The 20,346-nt window shown below is 37.5% G+C and overlaps 2 protein-coding genes across 2 annotated transcripts in view; one reads left to right on the forward strand and one right to left on the reverse strand.

Moving 5' to 3' along the window:
- Nucleotides 1–20,346, reverse strand: part of LOC134660508 (dynein axonemal intermediate chain 7-like) — a 76,299-nt gene that overhangs the window by 9,641 nt on the left and 46,312 nt on the right. The gene's annotated exons all lie outside the window — the stretch shown is intronic.
- LOC134660467 (toll-like receptor 3) lies at nucleotides 5,372–15,476 on the forward strand. Its single transcript, XM_063516223.1, has 5 exons — nucleotides 5,372–5,462; nucleotides 6,154–7,512; nucleotides 13,841–13,974; nucleotides 14,627–14,754; nucleotides 15,260–15,476. The coding sequence occupies exons 1-5, from the start codon at nucleotides 5,444–5,446 to the stop codon at nucleotides 15,474–15,476; spliced, it is 1,857 nt and encodes a 618-aa protein (XP_063372293.1). The 5' UTR covers nucleotides 5,372–5,443.

Below are 20,346 nucleotides of genomic sequence, written 5' to 3' on the forward strand. Positions count from 1 at the left end.
ACCTTTATAGGATCACTCGTGCGTCTGTCTGTCTGTCTGTCTGTCAGTCCGACTATTTCCCCCCTTCATCTACGAATCTACTGGGTCTAAAATTTTGAAAAAAATACACAATATAGTTCTTTACCTATACATGACAGGAAAACCTATGAGAAATGTGCAGTCAAGCGTGAGTCGGACTTAATGTACGGAACCCTTGGAACGCGAGTCCGACTCACACTTGGCCGGTTTTTTAACAACCTGTCTGGAATAGTTGGAAGTGACCCGATGAAGCCGATGGGCCTGGGTTCAAAATTCTGTGGAGTGGAGTAGGCTCTTTTAAGGGTGCCGTACCCAAAGGGTAAAAAACGAGACCCTATTACTAAGACTCCACTGTCCATCTGTCTGTCTGTCACCAGGCTGTATCTCATGAACTGTGATAGTTAGACAGTTGTAATTTTCACAGATGTATTTCTGTTGCCACTACCTATATAACAACAAATACAAAAAAGTACGGAGTCCTCGGTGGGCGAGTACGACTCGCACTTATCCGGGTTTTTTTTATCAAAGGCATTCGTCACGTCTCAATTTACGCAGTGTTTTAAGATACCTAATATAACATCGATACGATTAATTAAAATAAACAACCAATTCATTGATAAATATTATCTACATATCTCTTGCCATCCCACTAACAGCCTTGTCTTTGACATTGATAAGATAATAATAATCGTTCGATAAAAGCTGTCCAATCACTATCGCCAAAATCGTAGTTTCAGTAATGTTGTGAAGTGAAGTGAACGCCGTGAAAATGTAATGACGAAACATGAGCATTTATGCCTTGTAAGTTTTTTTACATAAGTACCTACTTCAACTTATCACGCGAGGTGTTTTCGGCTACTCCCCCCTCCCCCTTAGTGATATTTGGTGAGGTTTAGGTTTATTTGTATGTTTGGCTACCCCCCTCCCCCACATAACCTCACGTGTATTTTTTAGATTTTTTTAATTCGACCTAATTTTAAGTTACGCGCGCTCTGAAATTTCGTCATCATCTTCATCTTCCTCGCGTTGTCCCGGCATTTTTGCCACGGCTCATGGGAGCCTGGGGTCCGCTTGGCAACTAATCCCAGTAATTGGCGTGGGCATTAGTTTTTACGAAAGCGACTGCCATCTGACCTTCCAAACTGCTGCTGCTGCGGCTGCTGGAAACCATCGCCAGCACGGACTTCTGGCCGAAGGGCGTGGTGTTTCGGCGATTCCGTGGGAATCTGCCAAATCCTACACCGGAACATGCGACACACCAGAAAACCACCGTGTCGCCGAAATAATTTTTATTATTGTATGTATGTTAGTTTGTAAGGTATGTATCTATGGGCCTTAGTTGCCTGACAATAAATGATATTTGATTTTATTTGATTTGATATTTCGTACATAAGTTCCGAAAAACTCATTGGTACGAGCCGGGGTTCGAACCCGTGACCTCCGGATTGCAAGTCGCACGCTCTTACCGCGAGGCCACCAGCGCGATAAATGAAAATAGCACTAGCCAGCTATTTTGAAGTGCGGAGTGAGATTTATGTTGAACGAGACCGAGAAAAAGTATCTACTTAAATCATGATGTGGTAGGTATTTTTTCTTAGTTTCGTTCACTGTAGAAAAATACACGTGAGGTCTTCATATACCCCCTCTCCCCCAACGTGATCTTTCGTGATTTTTTCGAAGCCAGCCGCTATATAGGCTGCCTTTCCACTCAGGAGGAGATGAGCGGAGATGACATATTTAATTATTATTATTAAGACTTTATTTCGGACATCACAGATCCATAAATGATTAGTTAGGTTAGGTATAATTACTTATCACTATGTTAGGTATTATTGACAAAACAACTTATATTTAAGTACATACATTCATCATCTTCATCTTCCTCGCGTTGTCCCGCAACTAATCCCAGTAATTGGCGTGGGCACTAGTTTTTACGAAAGCGACTGCCATCTGACCTTCCAACCCACAGGGTAAACTAGGCCCGTATTGGGATTAGTCCGGTTTCCTCACGATGTTTTCTTTCACCAAAAAGCGACTGGTAAATATCAAATGATATTTCGTACATAAGTTTCGAAAAACTCATTGGTACGAGCCGGGGTTCGAATCCGCGACCTCCGGATTGCAAGTCGCACGCTCTTACCGCTAGGCCACCAGCGCTTTTTAAGTACATACATTATTTAATTTACATTATAAATTTATCCCTCCGGTAGAATGGGACAGTATGCATTGAGGCCCAATAGAAAACTGTTGGAGCTGTTTCTCAACCGGTGCATCTGAGATGCTGTGCGTTTTCTCATAATGGCGTAGAAATCATCCATTCGTGCCTCCGCAAACATCATAGGTAGCCTAGCCAAGCTGACGATCGCTATCGCTTCGCCATCCAATCGCTTTGTGTTTCTCTATCACTCTTCCATATTAGTACGACAATGACAGTTGTGTTTCGTTCGCTACGTAGCGTTAGCTATTGGCATGTTGTCTACGGGGCCAGAGCCATTGCAAAACTGAACTGAGGCAGCCCCAACAGCATTCTTGACCCATTGTTGAATTGGACGTGCAGGGCGCCGTTAATAGAATACTACGACGCGCCCTTCAAAAAATGACGTACGATGATACAGATAAACTTACTAATAGTCGTAAAATTATTAATTGATTACCTACTGTACTCTGATATTTAATACTTAAGAACCTACTTTTTTCTTTAGGTAATAAGACTTATATGGTGTACTATTTATAGTTTATAATTAAGTGAATAATTAATATTGTCCTTCGCTGCCTGAAACACAGGGAATCCTAGTTCAGGCATTTGTAAATCCCTTGTTTTTATAAATTCTTTAACCTTTTCCACGCCGTGTCAAACACAGAAGCAGTCACGCTGACGCCACATCATTGAAGTGTCAAAACTGAAGTTGAACTTATATGCACGTAGGTCGATGTTGCTCTGTGGTCTGTGACCGATTAATCGGTCTTTGGCGTTGAGCCTACGGTGCGGATATATCGGTCATTGGCGTCCAAAAGGTTAAGAGCAACCACTGTACTACTGTTACTGTTATTGGCCTAATATTATCTAATAATTAATACTTTGTAAGTTGTATATTTACGGCGGTTGTTGTCCTGAATACCAATAAAAAATACTATACTTTTCTCAATAAATTATTTGTATTTGTATTTTGTATTTGTTCTGTGTGTTGCAGTGTAATATGCAACTGTTTGGCGATGGTATGGGGGCAGCAGCAGCCATGTCTGACGGGGGCCATGAACGAGCTGCAGTCCTGGGTCGACCACAATGGCCGGCTGAACCCAGAAGGTAACGTCACCATCCATTTCTTAGGGTTCCGTACCAAAAATATACAAAAGGAACCCTTATGGTGCGACTGTCCGTCCGTCCGTCTATCACATTGATAAATATCTCGGAGAACTAGGTTTCAGTACCTATAGATTTTAAATTTGGAATAGTGACGAGCATGAACAATTGGAATTGGATTTTTATTTATGATATAGGCGGCAAACGAGCAGATGAAATAGCCTGATGATAAGCGATTAACGTCGCTCACGGACACCAGCGACACCAGAGGCTAGGCAAAGTTATGGTGCAATCTTTTCGAGCGATGTCGTACCTTTGGCCTACTGTCGAGTAGATTGGCGTAAGTTTTTGACATTTAACAAAATGACACATATCAGTGAAAGAATAAGGATCAAAGTAAAATGGCGTTCTAACAGTTTTAATCTTCTGTTGAAAGATGGCAGGACATGTACTGTGGCTACATAATTTGATTGACACAGTAATAACTCTCTATACCATGACACAGTAAAGGGGCCCACTGATTAATAGTCCGCCGGACGATATAGGTCTGTCAGTTAGAACAAAAATTTGACAGTTCCAGTTTTCAGTACAACTGACAGGCCGAAATCGTCCGGCGGACTGGTAATCAGTGGGCCCCTTTACTCTCTATACACTCTATTATTTTTGCTAGAGGTTAAGATTTCGGTTCAACTTCTATCCATGTTATAAAATATGCCACTCATATTCCAGCTCAAACTTCATCAGTAGACGTCTCCGAGTCAGCACATCCAGTGGCGAGGCTACAGTCTGAGCTGGGGCAGCAGGCTAGGGCGCCAAGACAGATCAAAGTGCTCAGCATGGCGCGCTGTGGACTTAGAGAGGTACCGGAGGTAAGGCACATTACATTATACGCTGTTAAGAGGACAAGGGACGACCAGGCGGCCTAGCCAAGGTGCCGATCGCTTGCGCTCCATCGAATCGTTTTGTGTTTCTCTATCGCTCTTCCATATCAGTGCGACAGTGACAGTTGCGTTTCGTTCGCTACGTAGCGTTAGCGATTGGCATGTTGTCTACGGGGCCAGTTCTCCATACAAACGTAGTCCTCATGTTCCTCTCTGGATGTTAACATAAGAAAGTAGGTATGTTTACACAATTAGATGTAAGTATATTGACCATAGCTATGCTCCTTTGTCTGACGAACGTCTTCGAAATAAATGTCAGTGCCCCAGGCTGGAATCGAACCAGCGTCCTCTGCTATAGCTTGTTCTAATACTTCTAATAGTAAAAGTCTCCGAGTCGGCACATCCAGGTCTGAGCTCGGGCAGCAGACGAGGGCGCCTAGACAGATCGAAGTCCTCAGTATGGCGCGTGGACTTAGAGTTTCGAATTTCCTTATATCGAAGATCTTGAATCAAACAATATTTCTTGGTTCAATGTTGTATATGGTTGTATCGTTTCAGGTGTTTTCGTTACAAGACGCCAACCACAACCGTCTGGCCGACACGATAGAGTACCTGACGCTGTACGGGAACAAGTTCGACGATCTTCAGTCTACCAGCGATCGGTATGACAGTTTCATCAACGCCACCGACGCCAGGGTTCTAGTGCGAGGGTTAGGGTACGATAGTAGAGGTAAGCTTAACCATTTATTTAAGCGTATGGCGTAACATTGTAGGCAATATATGCTTATTGTATAACTTATTATAAGTCGACATCGAGGTTACGCAGCCTCGATGTCGACTTAGCGTCAGGTGTCAGATTAGTAAAGAGGCTGCCTTGGTCTCGTCTCTTTGGACATCGTTCGACAATATGCTGGGTAGTTTGATCTTCAGGGCCACAGTCACACAACGGGCTCTCGTTCCATTCCCATTTGTGTCGCATATAATTGCACCTACCATGACCTGTGCGGGTTTTGTTGAGGCTGTGAACTTGAGGGAGGATTCTCTACAGTCTACCAGCTACCGGTATGACAACTAGCTTCATCAATGCTGCTGATGCCATGGTTCTGGTGCAGGGGTTGGATATGATACTAGAGGCAAGCTTAACCATTGTTTACCCGGGAATGTTGGAAGAGATCATTAGTCTACCAGCGACCGATATGACAGCTTCCTCAACGCTACTGATGCCAGGGTTCTGGTGCAAGGGATGGGGTACCATACTAGAGGTAAGAGTATTTCTGGCGCCCATAATAGGTCAAAATGAGGAGAATGTTGCCAGGTTAAGAGATGATCAGTCCACCAGCGACCGGCTGTCTACTGCTTCATCAATGCCAACCCAGGGTTCTAGTGCAGGGGATGGAGTATAATACTAGAGGTAAGGTTATTAACCTGTCGAATCCCACGATATGACGTCACCCATAAGCGTTCTGGCTCAAATATGAGCCGCTGGGAGCTGACAGATTAATGGCGCCCAGTATAGGCCCAGTGTCCAGCCCAGCTCAGTTCTTCAACTGGGCTGTTCCAGATTTAAGATTTGTATTATTCTTTATTTTGTTGTAATCATAAGCAAATTTTTTTGTTGTAATGGTAAGCGCTGGTGGCCTAGCGGTAAACATCGTGAGGAAACCGGACTAATCCCAATAAAGGCCTAGTTACCCTCTGGGTTGGAAGGTCATTTGGCAGTCACTTTCGTAAAAACTAGTGCCCACGCCAATTCCTGGGATTAGTTGCCAAGCGGATCCCAGGCTCCCATGAGCCGTGGCAAAAATGCCGGGACAACGCGAGGAAGATGATGATTCTTTATTTTGTTGTGATATGACTTGAATTATATTTCGCCTAAAATTCATTGATTCAATCCCCTCTTATTACTTCCCTTCATAAAAACGTTTTTGACAAAAACGTCTATTATCTTTTCAGCGGCATTGTGGCCCGGTGGTCTCAAAGGCACCCGCTTCAAAAACCTTCGTGAATTGGACTTGAGGGCCTGCGCCATAACCACCCTAAGCACCGGCACTTTCCAGGGCATGGAAAATTTGGAAGCCTTGTATATGTCAGATAACAGTATACTCAACATCAACGCTAAAGCGTTCTCGGGCCTTAACAATTTAGTCCACTTAGATATGAGCAGAAACTACAATTACGATGAATTCGGAAACCGTAAGAGCTTGATGTTTGAGTCATTGGATGTCATGGATGATTTGTGCAATCTGGTTTCACTAGACTTTTCTTTCACACGTCTCTCGCCAATTAATTTGATGATGTTTAACAGTTTTGGAAAGTCTTTCCAAAGACTCTCGCTCTGTGAGACTGGGTTGACGAAGTTACGCACCAATATCTTTAGAAATACATCGATAAGGTTCTTGGATGTTTCTGGCAACAACGGGATTTTGAACCAGTACGGCGTTTTAGGTGGCCTAGAGAATACCCTAGAAGTCGTCTACGCCGCAAAAGTTGGTTTAGTCCACCTTAACCTGTTTGAAAGATTTAAACGATTGGAGATTTTAAATGTACAGAACAATGAGGTCAGCGTTTTTACAACTGAATTAGCTAAAACGTTGGAAAGTCTACAGATATTGGACTTGGATAATAATAGATTAACCACATGGACAGATCTTAAGTTCAGTCACATGCCACGCTTGAAGTATTTATCATTGCGGAAAAATAACATAAACATGATAAATGAAAATATGATTGAAGATTTCAAGAATTTAGAATATCTTGGATTCGGCGAGAACTTCGTCATTTGCAATTGCCATACAAGAGAATTGTTTGAAATTAGTTTAAATGCTGACCGAGAAGCAACAAACCAAAGTAGGATAAGGTCACAATACAAGGAAAGAGGTGATATGAGTAAGTTTAGCAGTTACCACACAGGGTTCACGTCTTACAATGGTATTATTAATACAAGAACAAACGTTAGTAAAGTTTGCGAAGTAGATTATGACTGTGATGGAGAGATATACCGTGATAACATTACTATACGCTATTTGCTACTTGATTACAATCCTACAGCCTATCAATGCATTCAGTTAGTCGAAGGGGTATACAAGTCCTTTTCACAACCTTTGGGCTGCGATGTGTCTCCCAGAGACGTGGACTTTGACGAAGCTATTGAGAAAAGTTGGAACAAACTCCTGGCTCTGATCATCATTCCGGCCATCTTGTTTCCTGTGTTGGTGTTCGTGTTTATCTTCAGGAAGAACTTTAGGTATTTCTGCATTACGGTCAGGAATTCTGCGCTCTTGAGTATGATTAATAATGATACGGTTATAGATGGTGAGTTTACAAAATTTATGATTCTCTTTATCTTTCAACTTTGACGTGTTTGATGCAGGGACCGGAACCGGTTACCTTAACCGGGGTTTTTCATAGGGTTATTTTAGAAGTGGTTATAAAAACCCCTACCATAACGGTAACCGTCTGATAAGGTAACACTTTGATTCGGTAACCGTATCAGATCGAGTTAACCCCTGTTACCGGTAACCGAAATAAAAACCCAGTCGATTCTGTTACCTCATAATAAGGTTTTGAACCAGTTCAAACGATTGTAATCTTTACGCAGACTTAAATTCAACTCATTATTGAATAACCGTGGTTGGCATGGGCGGTCTATGAAGCCTCCAGCACAAACAAGTTTTTTTGCCGGTAACTTCGCTTATTGTCAATTCAAACAATATTGCACTTTGAGTCCTTAAGCTAAAGTTGAAAACATAAGTGAGCGATTACAGTATTATTTTGGAGCGACAGCCGCAGGCAGCGTGGTTATTCCTTTGTTTATCTTTATACCTGTGTGTTCCTATTGTTGTGTTTCGGAGCAATTCTAGTTTAGAAATGTTTAGAAAAGGGGTTGCAAGTAAACAACATCCTATCCTAGTAATATCTGCTATTATTTACATAGTTATATTTTATGCTACTTAGATTATTATTTTTATTTTCGGGTTCACACTTGGTATGTACCTACAGATTAAAGACTGATTTAAAGAAAAATTTTTACCTAACTAGTAATTTTACTGGTACATAGTTAGGTATAATTTATCTTTAGATTCCAGAGAATAGAGATAGAGTGATTAAAAAAAATCACTTTGTGATAAAGATACATGCGCTAGTGGATTGTGGTAGATATTTTACCATTGTTAACAAATGACATATGTACTAGTTATTACGAGCTTATTTTATAATAAGCAATTAAAGTCTATTCTTTATCCGGTAGACTAAAATGACATTTCACAGTATGAAATGAAATGACACATGATGTTCATTCATACTATGAAATGTCATTTTAGTCTACCGAATAAAAAAATAGACTTTAGTTTAAAATGTTTTCATATGCGGTGAGTTTGTATGAGCTAAAAGCCGTAATTTACCTTGTACCGCTTAATGCAGCGATCAGAAAATATATATCTATAGCAGTGATAAATAAACTTATTTTAATACTTCAAATCTTTCATTAATACCAGAATTCATTATATTTATTGGGTATCTATAACATTGCTAGGTGAAATAGTTTTGTTTAAATTAAATAGATACATACATACTTAGTAAGCAGTGTTGGTCATTCAAGAATAAAATCATTATTTAAATAAGAATTCCTAAGAATAAAATCATGTTGATTTTATTCCCGTCAAAATTATTTAAATAAATTTGATCGGAAATAATTAATATGTGAAAAAATTGAATAACAATAATTCTTAATCAAATAAATGTAATCCCATCAAAAACATTACATGTAAAAAGGTGCAAGTCTCGCAACGCTTTTACTACAAAAAAGTTTTGAGATGTAATGTGAAACCAAGTCGGTTATTTTAATCAGTGCCAGGGGGTGTTAAAACCGTATCAATAAGATATCTTTAATTTGTAATACGTATAATGACTTGGCCATCGCACGGCTGCATAATGGCAAAAGGATCATCGTCACCTATTAAAATAATTCTAATTGAACATAACGCTAGCGCTAATTGCAGTTTGAGCATTACACATATTTACGAGTACGGTACGAGTAAAGCATTATGTGCGATTGCCAAGTCATTATATGTATTACAAATTAAAGATATCTTATTGATACGGTTTTAATACCCCCTGGCACTGATTGAAATAACCGACTTGGTTTCACATTACATCTCAAAACTTTTTTGTAGTAAAAGCGTTGCGAGACTTGCACCTTTTTACATGTAATGTTTTTTTAAGGGATCTCATCTCTTTTTGTAGGCAGTCCTTCTTTTCGGGTACTCATACCCATACTATGTATACACATATCATAACTAAATATATCTTCATTTATGAACTGCAACAGTAAATTTGTAATATCATATATTTATATGGGATTACAAACTTACTTATGCAGTTCTTAGATCTTTAAAACGTGAGTGATATTGCAATATTTTTAGGTGTACCCTTTATGTGGCCATTAAACCCTAACTCTGTACCAAATTTCAGCTCTCTGAGTTTATGGGAAGTACTAGTTCTATTCTGATGATCATGAGTGAATGAGTGTCATAAATGCGAAACTTTGCTTTCGCTTAACTTCGGAACTAAATGACCTACAGACTTGAAATTGGATTTTAAGTATGTGATTATAACTTACTGGATGACGAAAATTTCTGCGTTCTGGTCTTATCCAGAGGTTCTCAAATAGGGGCCTGAAAATGCGGCGAAATGGTTCCAGTAAAGGATGGTACGGCAGTGTTTGCTTCGCGCTCGACTTGGCGGGGGCACTGCCGTGCCCCAAGATCATGATTTTATATTCTAAATAATATTCCTAGATTAAACATGCAGTCTGGGTGCCGTATAGGCGTTACGTATAGATAGAAGTAAATTAGACAAGAAACTACTATGTTTCTTGTCTAATTTATACCTGATTTTATGCAATAAAATCTTACAAATTTAATTTACTGCCGCATAGTCTTGGTATTGGACGATACCCGTATTTCTTTTAATGTGATCTAAATCATCAGGTACAATTCAGCTGCTATGAATAAAAAAAACCGGCCATGTGCGAGTCTGACTAGCGCAGGAAGGGTTCCGCACCATTACGCAAAAACCAACAAAAAAAATAACGTTTGTTGTATGGGAGCCCCACTTAGATATTTATTATATGCTGTTTTTAGTATTTGTTGTAATAGCAACAATAGAAATTCATTATTTGTGAAAATTTCAACTGCCTAGCTATCATGGTTCATGAGATACAGCCTGGTGACAGACAGATGGACAGCGGAGTCTTAGTAATAGGGTCCCGTTTATACCCTTTGGGTACGGAACCCTAAGAAAGATGTTTTTAAAGGTAGGATAAGGAATGGCTCGATATGGTGTATTCCTATTTCTCCCCGCCGGGCACAGATGGGAATAGGCGCTTCATTTAAATCATTCCCATATGTCCCCGCCTCATGTATCGCGGCGGTCACGTTGGGCAGGAACAAATGGGGAAAATACTCATGTTTATTTTCTGTTTTCGAATTATGTTTAGTATGTGGTTTCAGTGTCCGAGTTACTACCAAGACTTATGGTGTTTTTAAAAGTTCTTCTGATATTTAAAATTTGCATTTATTATTTAGACGGAAATTAACAGATATTAATATCGTTTGACACAACGCTTGCCGCACGTGTTTAGCAAATGCTGACAAAGAATTCACCACGCCACGACTTAATCCTATTGTTATTACCAATGAGTAATAAATGACGGTCTCAAGTGGAAACACGCCTGCAACTTTCTGCAAATCTAGTGATAAGCGTAGGACTCTTTTCTTACCTGCAGTAATTTACTATCTCATTCACTTTCCGTAGGTGTGAAAGAGATAGCACACGTATGACCTCAAGGCTGATAGGAATCATAAACAAAATACATACATACTTAATACGCAAAGAAATATACATTGAACCATCATAATTATAATTTCGCAGTTTACTTTATATGTAGCTTCATTATAAAATTATCATCACCGTTTCGAAGACTTCAAAAAATGTACCTATCTATCACAATAAAATCTTTTACGCTAAAAAAAAAATTCAAATCAATCCGACCATTGAAAAGAGGGGTGAAATTGAAGTGGATTATGTATTGTATATTTAAACACGTATCATCGTTGTTTCTTATTTATTAATAAAGAATACATGTTTTTGGTGCAAATCTAAATAGAAAAAGTCACACTCTTTTAATATGTCAATGTTTTAAATGTATAAAATCAATATAACTAAACGGAGAAGGTTTTAATACCGAACATTCATTTTACTATCTATCTATAGTTAACATTCTAATTGAATAAAACGTTATTTAGAATAATCCTACACCTGGAATAAATATTCCGTTTTTTATTTTTCATTTAATAAAATAAAAGTGACATGATTTATTAACTTTTATTTTATTCTAAAATAACGAGTGTAAGAATTATTCTTATTCAAATCGATTGGAATAAGAATAAAATGTATGTTCTTATTCTTCTTCTTATTCAAGTTATTTTTAGTCCAACTCTGAGACTTGAGACTTAGTATGCTTTTTACATTCCAACAAAACTTTCTTCTCCAATTCACGGGATTTTTTTAAACCCGAAAGAGTAAAAGGAATTAAGTAGTAATGTATGTAGTATAAAAATGCAAGCTATATCAATATAAGCCAGAAACCCAGAACGCCTGAATTAAAACTTGGGAACATTTAACTATATACCTAAAGGAAAATACGTCAGGTCTTCTAAATGTTTAATAGAGTAAAAAAAAATGTTTAACAATAAAATTAAATAAATAAATGCTTATGACAAAAATTAATGAACAATGGTTAGGTTATGTTTAATAAACAAAATTAATAAAATTAAAAAAATAAATAAAATAAATAAAATAAATAAAATAAATAAAATAAATAAAATAAATAAAATAAATAAAATAAATAAAATAAATAAAATAAATAAAATAAATAAAATAAATAAAATAAATAAAATAAATAAAATAAATAAAATAAATAAAATAAATAAAATAAATAAAATAAATAAAATAAATAAAATAAATAAAATAAATAAAATAAATAAAATAAATAAAATAAATAAAATAAATAAAATAAATAAAATAAATAAAATAAATAAAATAAATAAAATAAATAAAATAAATAAAATAAATAAAATAAATAAAATAAATAAAATAAATAAAATAAATAAAAAAAATAAAATAAATAAAATAAATAAAATAAATAAAATAAATAAAATAAATAAAATAAATAAAATAAATAAAATAAATAAAATAAATAAAATAAATAAAATAAATAAAATTAATAAAATTAATAAAATTAATAAAATTAATAAAATAAATAAAATAAATAAAATTAATAAAATTAATAAAATAAATAAAATAAATAAAGTAAATAAAGTAAATAAAGTAAATAAAGTAAATAAAGTAAATAAAGTAAATAAAGTAAATAAAGTAAATAAAGTAAATAAAGTAAATAAAGTAAATAAAGTAAATAAAGTAAATAAAGTAAATAAAGTAAATAAAGTAAATAAAGTAAATAAAGTAAATAAAGTAAATAAAGTAAATAAAGTAAATAAAGTAAATAAAGTAAATAAAGTAAATAAAGTAAATAAAGTAAATAAAGTAAATAAAGTAAATAAAGTAAATAAAGTAAATAAAGTAAATAAAGTAAATAAAGTAAATAAAGTAAATAAAGTAAATAAAGTAAATAAAATAAATAAAGTAAATAAACTAAAATTAATACAATAAATACAATAAATAAAATTAATAAAATTAACAAAATTAATAACAAATAAAATAAATGAAATAAGTAAAATAAACAAAATAAAAAAATAAACAAAATAAGTAAAATAAACAAAAACATTAAAATAAGCAAAATTAAGAAAATTGACAAAAATAACAAAATAAACTATTATAAAATATGTAGTTAATTTATTATTAACAATTTTTCTTAGTATTTGACTGACGGCACATCACTAAATACGAATGTAGCAAACCAATAAGCAACCGATAATAAAGGTTACCATAACTGAATAAAAACCGGTTAAAAACCCCTAACAAAAACCCTAACGCGATGGGGTTTTGAGATTAACTCGGTTAACGGTTAAGGTTACCGTTTCAATAAGCTTACCGTTACAATCAGGTAACAGTATGATAGGGTTACCGAATGATAAGGTAACCGAATTGATTGGGTTACCGAATGGATAGGATTAAGCGTAAAGAGGGGTTTTCCGGTCCTTGGTTTGATGATATCTCTTATCACAATAGGTACCACCTAACTCAATTTTTCAGTACCCAATACCTTCATTTTAAATTCGTAAGGCCTACCATACAAAGTTTCCCTAACCTTGTTGTATAGTAGATAAGGGTGACTTTCGTTTGTTTTAGAAAATAATGAAACAAAGGAAACGCTACCTTATGTAGTTTTTGAAAGGTTTGAATTAGATTGAAACAGGGTGTACATTGTAATGTACATTGGGCCGAGGTTAATATTTGTTGTATAGTAATCCACTGTAGTTGTAAATCCTCATATGTATTTAGCTACAACGCAAAATATCATGTGTTACATCTATTCATATTCCTTACTCGGACCAATTTCACCACCCGACACATGAAGACCCTGCCACGCGAATTCTTAAGAAAAAACGTGCAATTTCAGACTCCCGTATCTTCAACTACGACGTGTTTGTGTCCTACTGCAACGATGATCGCGGTTGGATCCTGGACCAGCTGCTTCCACACTTGGAGACCAACTGCGGAGTCAGCGTGTGTCTCCATGAGAGAGATTTCGAGGTAACTTCAGAACTACATCTTCGTCTTTGTGTTCTACTGCAACTAATAAGCAACTATGCTTGCTGGATCCTAGACTAAGTAGCTGGTAGTACGTATTCAAATAAAAAAGTTCCTGCCCTATGAAGGTCTTTCCAACCAAAAATTTTATGTTAAAATCTTTCTGGCTCGTGATACCCTTGTATAATCCCGTTGTTTCCCATAAAGTTTTAACTCAATGTATTGTTTGTCATATTATCATTACTCGGATTACTCCTAAAACTGAAACCGTTAACGTTTCAGGATTTTCGTAAAGTTATCCTATATACTTAGATAGGTTAGGTTAGGTATGTTTTATGACAATCCTGAAAAGCGACGCGTTTCTGAACTAAATAAATTATGACTAACAAAAATGCGGGCAAACAATACATTATGACTTAAAACTTTTTGGGAAATAATTGGGGAGACCGCTTGTATATCACTATACTTAGTATAGTCGCTTCCCGCTGTCTGTCTGTCTGTATGTATGCTTAGATCTTGAAAACGACACAACGGATTTTGATGCGGTTTTTTCTTAAATAGATAGAGTGATTCAAGAGGAAGGTTTATGTATAATTTGTTAACCCGTGCGAAGCCGGGGCGGGTCGCTAGTATTTAATAATGATTATTCTTGTAGGTGGGCCTCTCAATCCTGGAGAACATCGTGTCCTGTATGGATCGTTCGCGGAGCATCATGCTCATCATCTCCAAGGAGTTCCTTCTCAGCCAGTGGTGTCAGTTTGAGATGCATCTGGCACAGCACAGGTAAGCAGTGTTGGTCGAATATATCAAGTCTAAGACTAGTCATTTAAGCTTTACTTTTTGCCAAATAGTTGCCTAGGCTTAGACGACTAAGTCAATTATAGGTACCATTTCCGCCATTTAAAACATTTTCCAAAAAAAGGAAAACCTTAAAAATTATACTGAACCTGCTCACTAAATTTCTCAAGGATCGGTTGAGAAATACGACCGTGCCCTGTTTATCAAAAGCTTGTAACTTGTAATACAAGTGGAAGTCCCTTTTTGACAGCTTTTGTTAGAAAGGGACATCCACTTGTGTTACAAGCTTTTGAGAAACGGGCCCCTGTAGAGGAAAACATCTGGACATACGGAAGCATTTTTGCCCAAGCTGAAACGGAGACCTTCGCTAACGCTCGGTCAATTGGACAAAATTATCTAAATTCTGAAACAGAAGCTAGGTATGAACCAACTATCCCTTATCCCACCAAACTGTTTTTAGTGTCTTTCATAATTCCTCTTTCTTCCGCAGGCTACTAGAAACCCGCCGAGAAGACCTAATCCTAGTCCTTCTAGAAGAGATCCCACGCCGTTTGCGGCCCACTACCTTACACTACCTGATGCTGACGAAGACCTACATAGTCTACCCGAGCGATGCCAGCGACAGCGCCAAGAGGGACTTTTGGAGGAGGCTGGGGAGGAGCGTCACTGCTAGGAGGCCTGATCATGAGAACGACTCACTAGCATGACCATATGGGGCATTATCTATAAAGGGACCTTCACAGAACATATTAAAGAGGTTAGAACGGCTATCGCGCGCAGTTAGTATCGGAACCGGTGTCGCCGCTCGTTCCTCTCCACATTTCCACATTTCTCGCGCAACGGTAGTAAAAACTTGTGTGCCTGGTGAATGGATACGCCTCCTTTAGACAGATTTGATGTCTGGCTTCTTAATCTGAACGTTATTGTGGCGCAAAAGGCATGTTTACGTTTTTCGGTCAGCGCGGGCGAGTACTAGCATGCGAGCGTTTGCTCATAACCGGCGGCGACACGTACCCTGCTCGCATCGCCATTCTACTTGTTCTGTGGGGACCTTGTTGTCGATGGCGCTTACGCCGCACAGCGTCACGCGACATTCTATTACTATCGGAGCATCGTTAATAATGGCGTAAGCGCCATCGGCAGTAAGGCCCCTTTTCATAGATAACGTCACATATGCCTCGGCCAGAGTATGCTCATCGCATCTGCTCTGAAGGGCTACCGCGAAAACCGAATTTCGTACTGAGATAGAGCGACTGAGCGAAATGAGCGAGTTGAATCTGCACTGAGTTGAAGAGTGAGTTCAGTCAAATGACTCACTCACTCATTCATTTAAATCACTCACTCGTGAACGGCACATATGTAGGGCAGTGTATGGCCGGAGCATGCAACATCGCGGCAGCGCGAGGAGCAGACGGGCTACCGCGAAAACCGAATTGCGGGCATATTTTTCCGTCACTCTTATTACGCCTTCATTGGAGTAAAAGAGAAAGATGCCCGCAATTTGCGAGTTTCGGTTTTTGCGGTAGCCCCTCAGACGCGGAAAAGGCATTGGATTGGGTATATCCTCAGAACTTGACACCCACATATCCAAAGTGGCCCTCACGTGGAAGATGCCCGGAAAACAGAAACATGGCTGCCCTAAATTTACTTGGCGCCGTTCTGTGGAGTAAGAGCTGTAGATATTGAATAGTTATTATTACGCTGCACAAACTTCTTCAATGATAATTTTAACTTGTAGTACGCGCTTTATCATGTAGCCTGTTCCATGAATGTTACAGAGAGGCAAAGCCAAAATTAAAAATATGTATCTGATTTATGAACGTAACTCCTACGTTGAACGGTTCCCGCGCTGTCAGCTGTCAAATGTCATTGTGTTTATTCATGTTAGCCTAGACCATTAGGGCCTAATAAAATATAACTTTTTTACAGAAAATAATAGTAAATATATATTAAATATGTGAAAAAATTAAATATTAGTGTACGACAGTCCGACCAATTACAAAATTGGAAGAAAATACAAGAAGATTGAAGAAGAAAATGCTACTTTCGCGACCAAGGTCAAAGGCGGCGTCGTTTCGTGGATAGCATGACTATCCACCCGGACTTGTTGCATACCAAAATAAGAATCTAGCAGGCCATGGACGTAGGTACCTACTTTTTATTTTAGGTATGCATCATCATCTCCATCTCCGCCAGCGGCGTAGAGAAAAAAGCGATTTTCGCGTGGCGTTTAAAAGCAATCTGTGCCGTCCTCGCTCGCCAGCGACCGAATGTTAATTCATATCTAAAATTCCGAAAGTGAAATAAACGCAAAGTAAGAAATACAGTGGACCAATATCAAGTGCTTATTTGTTCATGATTTTCGACGTTTGTGCTACCTCTATTCTAGCTAGGTGTATATCTGTCCGCTAACTGCACATGGTGACTGAGCTGTGCACTGCATTCTGGAGCACTATTCTAGGTGCATCTGTCTGCTAACTGCACACGGTGGTTGTGCTGTGCACTGTGCAATCTGGAGCACTATTCTAGGTGCATCTGTCTGCTAACCGCACACGGTGGTTGTGCTGTGCACTGTGCAATCTGGAGCACTATTCTAGGTGCATCTGTCTGCTAACTGCACACGGTGGTTGTGCTGTGCACTGTGCAATCTGGAGCACTATTCTAGGTGCATCTGTCTGCTAACTGCACACGGTGGTTGTGCTGTGCACTGTGCAATCTGGAGCACTATTCTAGGTGCATCTGTCTGCTAACTGCACACGGTGGTTGTGCTGTGCACTGTGCATCCTGGGCCACTATTATAGGTGTGTTTGTCTGCTAACTGCACATGGTGACTGAGCTGTGCACTGCATTCTGGAGCACTATTCTAGGTGCATCTGTCTGCTAACTGCACACGGTGGTTGTGCTGTGCACTGTGCAATCTGGAGCACTATTCTAGGTGCATCTGTCTGCTAACCGCACACGGTGGTTGTGCTGTGCACTGTGCATTCTGGAGCACTATTCTAGGTGCATCTGTCTGCTAACTGCACACGGTGGTTGTGCTGTGCACTGTGCATTCTGGGCCACTATTATAGGTGTGTCTGTCTGCTAACTGCACATGGTGACTGAGCTGTGCACTGCATTCTGGAGCACTATTCTAGGTGCATCTGTTTGCAAAATGGCTATACTAAGCTTTTTGGAGTACTAACCTAGGTATCTCTGATGATATTTGGACTTGGCAATCTTTCACATACTAATACTAGGTGCATTCAATGCCAGTATCTTTGGGACATTGTGGTGTTGTCACTTATTCCTTACTAACAGCACTGAGATATGGCTCATATCCTACCTGCCAATGGCAAGTCTTGCTAGAACTGGGTTTTGTGGCCCCATGAGTTAATCAATGTGGTATGCAAAATTAGGCCGTCTCTTGATATGTACTCATCTTCAAGTAGGTGAGTTGTTTGTTTTCAGATGTATAATTAAGAACATTACAAAACCAGTATGACCCAAACAAGATTATGCAAAAATAATCTGCGCTGTAAAATTTTATTGGTGCTTTGAAGATGAGCCCAGCGACTTGAACTGCGGCTGGTGAGATGCTTGTCGGTGAGGAACAAGGCTAAGTATTTGTTTGCTAACTGTGATGATTTAGCTCGCAATCAATTTTGTGCTGCAACCGGCTGTCGCTTTTAAGTGACTTGACTTTCTTTTGTGTGATTATTATCACTGAGAATCTTCGCTAAAGCAGCGGTCCTGTAAATACTAAAGCACAATAAATGGCATTAGAGATTACTTTACAACATGCTGTCGACAAGTGATATTATAAGAAAATCTAGCAGATAAACTAATGGCTTACGGCCTGGTACTTCTACTTCAAGGGCTCAATTATCAATCATATTTTCCAATGTATGTTTTGCTGTTACTTGTATTTGTTTTATATAATAAAGTATTCATTTAACATCACAACATACAAAAACCCTGGTCAAAAGCAGCGATAAGGAGGCGGAGCAACATTTTCCTCTCTGCAGTCACAATGTGGGCTCACTCAAGTGACATTACAACAGCCTGTGTTCATTTAGAACAAATTCTCAAAAGCTGTGGTTTATTTAAATACACTTCTTTAATTGCAGTGACATCATATTTACAAGGATTTTGTCATACAAAATTAAAATTTTTGTCTGTGCCAACAGATATTCCGAAATATGATCAACTCTGTGAAATTGATAGTCAAATACTAGAAAACTATATACTGTGTGTACATGCCTATGATGTTCTTATAAAATAATGTACCTACACCTTATACAGTTTAATATTGACTTTAATATTTTCTCTACCAAATCCTAAGAGAAATAAATACAGATACCTATATATTTAAGAAGTAAATTTATTGCAACTAAGCAGTTTAAGTCAACAGGGAATTGGAACTGTTATGAAACTAATTAAGTAATGACATAAGTCCTTTTATTAGACAATTAGACTAGGTGTCGATATGTGTTAGACCTTTCATGAAGTGTCTAAGATCTAGAGGTCACATAATGAGCAATTGTTTAGATTATATATCTATTGTTGAAGCTCATTATTATAAATGTTTTTTTTTATACTATGTAGGTGCATACATATACAAGATACACTTAATTAGTCTTGATACCATTACCTATATGGAGCTATAATCAAATGAAACTAGATCCTTAGTACTTACCTCAGAAAGCTGGGTAATACTAGAATTATTTCTTTAGCCGATAAGGACAAATACAAACTTAAACAACAGATAAAGTCCTTATTAGTTTTAATGAAATTTGCTCATATAAATGGGTTGTTGTACCTATAGCTACAAGTTTGGCTAATAAATATGGTTATATGTGTATTTAAAGAGCTGAATAGATAAAAGTACCTATACTGAATTTCGTATATTTTAAAGAAATACAATGCCAATATATCACCTAGTGTGACATAATTTGGTGGCTAATTAAAATAAAGGGTTATAAATATATATTTTTTGCAGATATTTAAGTACTTACAGTAATACATACACCCGTGTGGAAATTATTAAATGAGCCTAATATAATGCATTAGGTACATTAATTTTGTTCAGGTTATGGTGGTCTTGTTTATATTTAAAGACCCTCTTTTCCGGTTTACCACACTGAGATACATCTGAGAGAAGACAACACAGCTATCGCAATTATTAATAAACCGGTAAAATGAAATACAGTATTTTTATGTCTAGGAACGTTAGCAGTGGTGTGAAAAGAGACATTACAATATTCTACTTAAATGCTATATGTGCTTTAAGTGTCATAAGCTGATTGAGAGAAAATAATGTAAGATTTCAGATTAAACGAAAATTAAATTTGAAATTTCTTACAACATTTTGGAAATCCATATACCTACCGAGTTATTGGTTATCATACAAACATCCTGGTGAAGTAACCCAGATGTTTTTTCTACAGAAGTAGATGCTTTTGCAAAAAATATTTTATCTATGTTCTCCTTCCAACTGAAACGAAATATAAGGTATTAAAAATTAGGGAAAGTAGAAGGCATCAAGGCTCAGTCATTGTAACTACTCAGTTTACAAAATATTTATATGCATATGTA

The sequence above is a fragment of the Cydia amplana genome, chromosome 27, assembly GCF_948474715.1.
Source record: "Cydia amplana chromosome 27, ilCydAmpl1.1, whole genome shotgun sequence".
NCBI classification, from domain to species: Eukaryota; Metazoa; Arthropoda; class Insecta; order Lepidoptera; family Tortricidae; genus Cydia; species Cydia amplana.

Coding starts and splice junctions, on each gene's coding strand:
- LOC134660467 (XM_063516223.1), top strand. Junction 13,975..14,626: donor TCCATGAGAGAGATTTCGAG/GTAACTTCAGAA, acceptor TTATTCTTGTAG/GTGGGCCTCTCAATCCTGGA. Junction 14,755..15,259: donor ATGCATCTGGCACAGCACAG/GTAAGCAGTGTT, acceptor TTTCTTCCGCAG/GCTACTAGAAACCCGCCGAG.